Source organism: Triticum dicoccoides, chromosome 2A (genome assembly GCF_002162155.2).
Source record: "Triticum dicoccoides isolate Atlit2015 ecotype Zavitan chromosome 2A, WEW_v2.0, whole genome shotgun sequence".
NCBI lineage: Eukaryota > Viridiplantae > Streptophyta > Magnoliopsida > Poales > Poaceae > Triticum > Triticum dicoccoides.
Window position 1 is genome coordinate 773,361,971 of NC_041382.1, and position 8,290 is coordinate 773,370,260.

General features: G+C 43.7%; 1 protein-coding gene across 1 annotated transcript; it reads left to right on the forward strand.

Moving 5' to 3' along the window:
* Positions 1–6,520: 6,520 nt before the first annotated feature.
* Positions 6,521–7,441, forward strand: LOC119352452 (transcription repressor OFP13-like). The gene has a single exon (XM_037619083.1). It carries the CDS (start codon positions 6,577–6,579, stop codon positions 7,279–7,281), a length of 705 nt encoding a protein of 234 aa, XP_037474980.1. The 5' UTR covers positions 6,521–6,576; the 3' UTR covers positions 7,282–7,441.
* Positions 7,442–8,290: the final 849 nt, after the last annotated feature.

The window sequence follows — 8,290 nt, forward strand, 5'->3', positions numbered from 1 at the left end:
TTCTGACATCATTTGTTGTTTTTCGGTCATTTACCTAATTGTTTAGAGAGCTAAATGACCGTGAAATTGAAAATCACTACAAAATGAATCCTGAAAATGTTGAAACTTGGCATGGTATCATCATATCACCCGCATAGCATGCGCGAAAGAGTAGAGAGGGTCACGGCAAAAACTGGACGCACTTCGTGTACAAACTGGACATCCTCTTTCCGAGTATCAGGATTTCGGACGAGAACTTATCTGTTACATGGCCACTTCAATGTTTTTTAAACTTATTTGAACTCCGGACTTCTTTTATGTTTAGTATGCAACATTTAAAGCGACGTCATCAATTTCCAATATGTTCTGACATCATTTGTTGTTTTTCGGTCATTTACCTAATTGTTTAGAGAGCTAAATGACCGTGAAATTGAAAATCACTACAAAATGAATCCTGAAAATGTTGAAACTTGGCATGGTATCATCATATCACCCGCATAGCATGCGCGAAAGAGTAGAGAGGGTCACGGCAAAAACTGGACACACGCGAAGAAAAAGTTTCACACCCAAAGATCTGGGATGTGATCGGCTTAACTATCATCACTTTCTTCTGTGTTTCACACCCAGGAGGGAATATCTGTAATAGTTAGGGTAGCTAGTTATGTGTTTTGGCATTTGAAACGCGAAGAAATTTTATGTGCAAGCAAATTCTTTCATGCATTTACTGATTTTTTTCAGCTAAATGACCCTGAAATTGAAAAGCATTTCAAATGAACTCAGAAAAGGATGAAAGTTGGCATGGTATCATAATTTCACCCACATAGCATGTGCAAAAAAGTAGAGAGGGTTACCGCAAAAACTGGATGCACTTCGTGTAAAAAATGGACAATCTGTTTCGAAGTATCAGGGTTTCGGACGAAAACTCATCCGTTACAAAGGCATTTCATTTTTTAAATAACTTAAGCATTACCAAATTGAATATAATGATAAAACACACTAATATTAAACATAAGAAAAAATAATCACTGAAAAATGTATTTTTAAAGTTAAGTTATTCACAAACTAGTGATTCACACAAATTTCAAATAATTCAAAATTTAAACTATTCAAATTTAAAAAGTACCGGCACTAACTGAAAGTTTCTAAAAACTATCAAAAATATTCACAAAGAAACTCTAAATACAGCAAAAAAACAACTAAAAATAAATAAAACAAAATAAATAAAGCTGAAAAGAAAAAACTAAATGAAAAAAGCCCACCTACCGGGCCACAACGGCCTACATACAACTAGAAACCCAACCTATTGTTGGGCCAGGATGCAGGCCCGCAAGCCCAATAGGCCCCACAGGGCAGAGTAGCAGAGGTAGGCCCAGAAGGCCTGCTTTAGAGAGGAGCTCGAGACAACAGCGGCGGCGGGGCTTATAAGCAGGTGTGAGCGCCCTTCGGCTAGCGAGGTGGGACTAAACTTCTGCGCCCCTCGCCTGGCAGCGCACACCCCTTTACTACCGGTTGGTGGCTCCAACCGGTACTAAAGGCCCCCCCTTTAGTACCGGTTGGTGGCTCCAACCGGTACTAAAAGCCTTCGTTTCCCGCGGCTTGGCCTGGCGAAAATAGGCCTTTAGTACCGGTTGGAGCCACCAACCAGTACTAAAGGCCCATCCTATATATATAGCACTTACGAAAATTTCAGTTTCATCTCCCCACTTCGTCTCCAACCTCCGCGGCGCGCGCCGCTTGATCCCGTCGTCGCCGCCCATCGCCCGTACCGTCGTCCGTCGTCATCGTCGCTGTCCCCGCCGCCGCCCGTCGTCGTCGTCGTCTCGCGCTGCCGCCCCGAACGCCGCCGCCGTCCGTCGTCATCGCCGCGGCCGTACGTCTCTCTCTCGCTCCCGCGCACACACATACATACACACACATACACACACACACCGGCGCCCCCGCCCCATACGCCGGCGCCCCCGCTCGTACGTACGGGGCGGCGGCATAGGGCCGCACACACACACATATACCACACACACGCATACACACACACATACACACATACGTACGTACACACATATATACATATAGACACACACACACACACATTTTTTTTACTTATTTTCTGTTTTTTAGAAAAGTTAATTAGATGATCGAATGTTAGATTAATGTCGAATGTTAGATGAATTAGCTACCTAGATAGAAAAATTGTCGAACTAGAGATTAGAACTAGTTGAATAATTAATATAACTAGTTTATTTTTAGTAAGAAAATTTAGGTATATGAGATTAGAACTAGTTGAATAATTAATATAACTAATTTATTTTTAGTAAGAAAATTTAGGTATATGAGATTTGATGATCTAATTAAAATATTATTTGTTAATGAGTTTTTCTGTTTATTTAATTTTTTATATATTTTAAGTTTATATAAATGTTAGATTAATGTCGAATGTTAGATGAATTAGATAGAAAAGTTAAATATATAGTAATGTCAATTGAATATATAGTTAGATATATTAATGTCAAATGTTAGATGAATATATATTTGGCTAGATATAGGTGTTTAATGTTTCACTTATATGAACATAGGGAATGTCATCTGACGACGAAAAAGATTTTATTATGTGCGAACACTGTGAAGACCAGCGCGGCCTGTGCGACCAAAATTTCCTTGTTGATGGTAGGCGCTTCAGCATCAAGCTGGATGAGACATTTGAAGTTGATACAGTAAGTCACTTTGTCAATTATTATTTGAATGCACAACTTATGCTTCATTTGCTTCAACTTATAATTTTAAATTTTCACTATTCTACTAGCGCATCCCCTGCCATGTAAGAATTTTTGTATTGGATAAGATAGGTTTTAGTGCTATAGATGATATGGAGGTAAAGAGAGTTTACTTGAAGACGGAGCATGGGTATACTTTCAACGTCAAATTATATAATGGAGACACATACACCCATTTTCAATGCAAAACTTGGCAAGCACTATGCAAGGCTTATGCATTTGAGCCTGATATGGTTATCACCTTTGATATTCGTCCAGAAGATGATATTGAAGGTAATATAGACATCTGGGTCGATGTGCAAATGCCTCCAGTTCTACCATTTGGTGAGTTTTTCTCAACCATGCATGCATATGTTTATGTCTTTCATACAGTTTATTCAAAAATAGTGGATAACTAATTTGTATTGTCAGCTTATTTCGGTTCAAGCAAACATGTCCGGCGCTTGGTAGACAGGACCTACTACTGCCCCGGGGCTCAACTAAACTGCGAGGAGATAAGTCATTATGTTTCATGGCTTGAGGATCTTAATACTGTCAAGACAAATTTTTTTCCTAAACTTAGAAATGTTAGTACTCAAAACGTGCGACCAATGGTGATCGTATTGAACTACGGTCACATCTATAATCAAAAGATGGTAAGATTTTAAATATTTGTCCTTAATTAGTGCATCTTTTGCATACATTATTTTTGAAGCTAAAACTTTCATTGCTTAGTATATTAATTACTATACGATGTTGTTCAACAGGGACTTCCGATGACAGTTGTGCCTCAGTGGATCGAGACAAAAGGTCGCATGTCAATAGTTAGCTTACGACCAAGATTACCTACATTGCACATGAGTGCATTCGGGATTTCTGAAAGCGAAGAATGCTTAATAGTGAAAGATTGGAGCAAAATTATTAACGATCGCAGAGAAGTACTAGGGGGCAGTAAGGAGAAGCGCAACCCAAGATTAGGAGACAGATTCATCTGCATGCTCCAGTATGATGAATCAGGAGAGCTATACATGTTCTATGCTATTCTACCTGAGAGGGAGCAGCAGGATCAGTAGCTACTACTTCATGCTCTTAATTAGTACTTGTCTCATGGCCGGATCCGTGTCCTGAACTTCGATGTTGGTGATGATTATGTTGAACTTGATGATATTTCTTTGCTTCTGTTACAAAGTGAATGTTTCCTCTTTAAGCTAGTCAACGTTGATGATGATTACATAGCTAGCGGTAATGACTATGATGATTAAATAGTGGTAATTAGAGGACTACGATGATTTTTAGCTAGCTAGAGTTTATTTATTTATTAATATGCGATGATGATGATGATGACGACTACAACTCATTATAACATAAAACAATCCTAAATTAAATTGATAACACAAATTTAATTGAAAAATACAAAATAAAACAAAAACCCACAACCATTTAGTACCGGTTGGTGTTACCAACCGGTACTAAAGGGCTCCCGGCCCCCGGAGCTGGCTCGTGCCACGTGGTACCCCTTTAGCACCGGTTCGTGCTGAACCGGTACTAAAGGGGGGGGGGGCTTTAGTGCCGAAACTTTAGTGCCGGTTCCTGAACTGGCACTAAAGGGCCTTACGAACCGGTGCTATTGCCCGGTTCTGCACTAGTGCTTTGATGTAGATTCAATGCAATTTTTTATTTTTGGCAGACATAATAGAATCAAAGAAAGAAGAAGGCTAATACGATTTTCAATGTAATGTTCTACTCATCGCTCTATGTTCAATTATCTGTCCATTGTATCGGTTTTATTTTCCTTACATTAATTAGACCTAAGATAACCATTGGATGTCTTTATTGAAAAAAGGTACAAACTTATTTCTTTGGGTACACATTTTTTTAATGTACTTCGAGTCAAAATTTGAAAAGTTTGACCAACATTATCGCTCTAAATATGTTGGCTAGACACTTGTGAACCATATGCTTAGATATGTTTTGGGAAGTGATTTTTCCTTTTCTTTTTAACAGGGGAAGGGATGATAAGGACCTAGAGCCGACTTTATTATAACAAAGATGTAGAGCACTACCCAAAGGAGGTGAAAGAAATTAAAAATTATAAACATGTCCTCCCATTCAACATTCAGGGCCTCATGAGAGAAAGCAAGAAAAGCAATTGGATCCTAAATCAACCGATGACGTCATCGGTGATGCTTTACCGCCATCTCTAACCAAACCCTTACCTTGGGAGAAGGAGCGAAGGGCCTCACCAACGGAGGATGAAGTCATGGGCTTCGAAAATACTCCCTCCTCCCCACAATATAAGATCATTTTTCAAGCTGCTTGAAAAACAATCTTATATTGTGGCTTGGGGAGGAGCGAGTATTTTTAAAGCCCCTGCTTGAAAATCGATTTTATATTGTGGGGCGGATGGAGTAGCTGACATATCGTCCAAAGGCTAGCAAACCACCCTAGCCATCCATGTCGTTCTTCAAAGACATATCCTTGTTTGATCTGTATATTATACGACAAAGGTTGAGGCAGCTGAAGAAGATGTGTAAGAAGCAACAAAGCCATCATCATACCCTGCAGCACGCCAGATCTGAAGGCCAGACCATGGATCCACCCCTCCTCCCTCTTCTACCGCCACACCATGACGACGAGTAAATGGGGAGAAAGAACTTAGGTTAACCCGCTCTGACGGGATGCTGAGCTTATTCTTGAAGCTTTCATCCACCACAGACCACCTCTTATCCACCAAGGAAATCGACCTTGAGAGGAAGAAGGCGAGCTTCTTGACCACAGTTGTTGCCCATGGCGCTATTAGCATCACCTAATCCCCTACATGTGCGTCATCCGCCGTCATGGCCTCTGGTTGTCTGGCCGGGATAGGCATGCTTGCTCTATGTGGCATTCAACGGTTGCTCTCGGTCTAAGCATGAGTTTTGCCATACCTCACTCGTTCGCAATTTCACAATTGGTTTGGTCATGTTGGACCAAATGATGGAGATCATCTCACAGGCTTCTAACCCATTGAGCAAGAGAGAAATAGGGATTCGAAACGCCACAGGGATGGGTCAGTGTGGTCAGCTAAAGCTTGCCAGGTGTGCATCAGCGGGTTTTGTTATGTGGCAGATTCGGCCGTGGCGGGTCGGGCCAGGTGTCACTTTTTTTTGAACATCAGTACAGATGCAAACACTCATACATACGCGCATACACTCACCCCTATGAACGCACACACGCACACCCTATCCCTATGAGCATCTTCAAGAGACTGAGCCAGCATGGCATCTTAAAATTTACGAAGTCGCCATAGACGCCTCGTCGTCGACGCGAACGTCTCCTCCCACTGAAAGTGCATCGCCGGAAATCCTGAAATAAATTCAGAAATAATGCGAGCACCAGGACATGAACCATGATGGGCTAAGAATACCACTGTCCCACTTAAGAAGTGCCATCCACGCTTCCGATCTATTTCGCGCCGGCCCACGGTGCCTCTAACTGATATGTGTACCCAACCTGTCAGAATCAAGGGAATATGACAAAATTTGGGGCTCCTTTCCTTGATGATTTTTTTGACACAGCTGTACAAAGGGAGAGAGTATTATATGATTTTGGGCAGGTACCATGCAAGACCGTGGATACAATTGGGCCAACCGGTGGATCACCGCCGGCCGGCCAGACAAGAGGAGACTCCCAACTCACACAACAACGACGCCCATCTTCCCTTGCCTTTCTCACACGCACACAACAAACACTTCCATCTCCTTTCCATTTAAAAGCAAGGCCATCTCAGCTCATCTCCCTCCCCATCAGCTCCCTCGCCATTGATCAATCATCCTCTGCACATCATAACAAGTGACAAGCAGCAGCAGCCATGGTCAAGAAGCTCGCCCTCGCCTCCCTCTTCTTCACCAGCGGCAGTGTGGACGCCACCGCCGAGAGCATGTCGTCTCCTCCGTCCATATCAGCTGCGTCCTCTCGCAGCATGGCCGCCTCGTGGCAATGGCCCTCCTGCGCGCAGGCCAGGACCGCGTCCTTCGACGGCCGCAGCAGTGTGAAGGGGGAGGCGTCCTTGTCGTCGGCGCGCTGGGACTGCTGCAGGACCCGCGTGATCATGAACCCAGCCTACTGCGACGACACAGCCGATAACTCCTTCCTCTCCGCCTCCGGCTCCTCTTCTGCCTCCACTGCGGCGCCGGAGCCGGAGCCGGAGCCCTCGATGGACGAGGCGGTCATCCGCGAGATCCGAGCGTCGAGCCGGCTCTTCTTCGAGCCCGAGGCGACGAAATCCATCGTGACGGCGAGCAAGCCGGAGGCGGATCAGGCAGCGTTCGGCGGGGCGACGGCGCTGGCCATCGACTCTGCGGACCCGTACGGCGACTTCCGGCGGTCCATGGAGGAGATGGTGCTGAGCCGCGGCGGCGGCAGGGGCGAGGACGACTGGGGGTGGCTGGAGGAGATGCTGGGGTGGTACCTCCGGGCCAACGGCAAGAAGACCCACGGCCTCATCGTCGGCGCCTTCGTGGACCTGCTCGTCGGCCTCTCCGCCGTCAACAACAAGCAGAGCGGCCAGTGCTAGCTACCATGCGAGCGCGCAATGCGATTGCTTAGGGAAGAAACGGTGTCATGCCATTGGTGGCATCAGCGATTCGGCCTAGATGGATTGAGCCAGCGAGAGGCGTAGGCTGTGTTGTGTTTGTTGAGAGCATGCACGCGTGCCTGTACTAGTACTACTATACTTGATCAAATTATATGTGGATGTTGATAGTTGAATTATTCGATGATTGCAAATCGCCAGCCAGCTAGATATAGTTGAATTATTTGATGATTCGATGGAGTGCTACGTACGTAGCTCGAGCTTTCTCGCTCCCATGAGTCCCATCATGTACCGCTAATAACTATGGGGTGTGGCTAGGTCTCGGTCGACTGAGCTTTAATCAAGTCTCAGTCAAATGATACAACATGTAAGAGAGTAAAAGAAAAAACTGAAAAGAAAATTTTACACGGATATAGTATCGACTGAGACTTAACGAAGTCTTAGTCAAGTGAGACTTAGCAAGACTGATAACTATACTCATCTGGCCAAATGTTAGACATTGTTTTCACAGTGCTGTGAGTGACTTCTATACATGGTTTTTCACTTTCAGTGATATTTCAATGAAATTCACTGAGTTTCATTAAGTTCAGCAGTCACTGATATATTTACATTTTAGTCAAAACATTTCAACAATGTCGAAAATACACATGAATTCAAATTATTTAAAAATATTTTCAAAAAATATAATTGAATTAAAGTGAAAATTTCGGCCTTTTGGCCGTGGTGCTCAATTTTCTTTCTGAAACTGAAAGCGAAAGCCTTGCTTCTGTACCCCTACCACTGCCACTTTGGCGGCCGCAACGCTACGACGTCTTGTCTCGAGATCGGACCCTGCCTCTTCCTCCCCTTCTTCTACTACTACTTCAAAATATGATCATACTTGTTTCCCTGATATAGTGGCAAGCCCTCGCCTTCTTCTACTACTACTACTACTTCAAAATCGACTGCGCGAGTGAGGGATCGACTGATTGGAAATTCAACTTGAGAATAG

Bases quoted from the DNA above. Each gene is read 5' to 3' on its own strand.
- LOC119352452 (XM_037619083.1), top strand. From the start codon at position 6,577: ATGGTCAAGAAGCTCGCCCTCGCCTCCCTCTTCTTCACCAGCGGCAGT.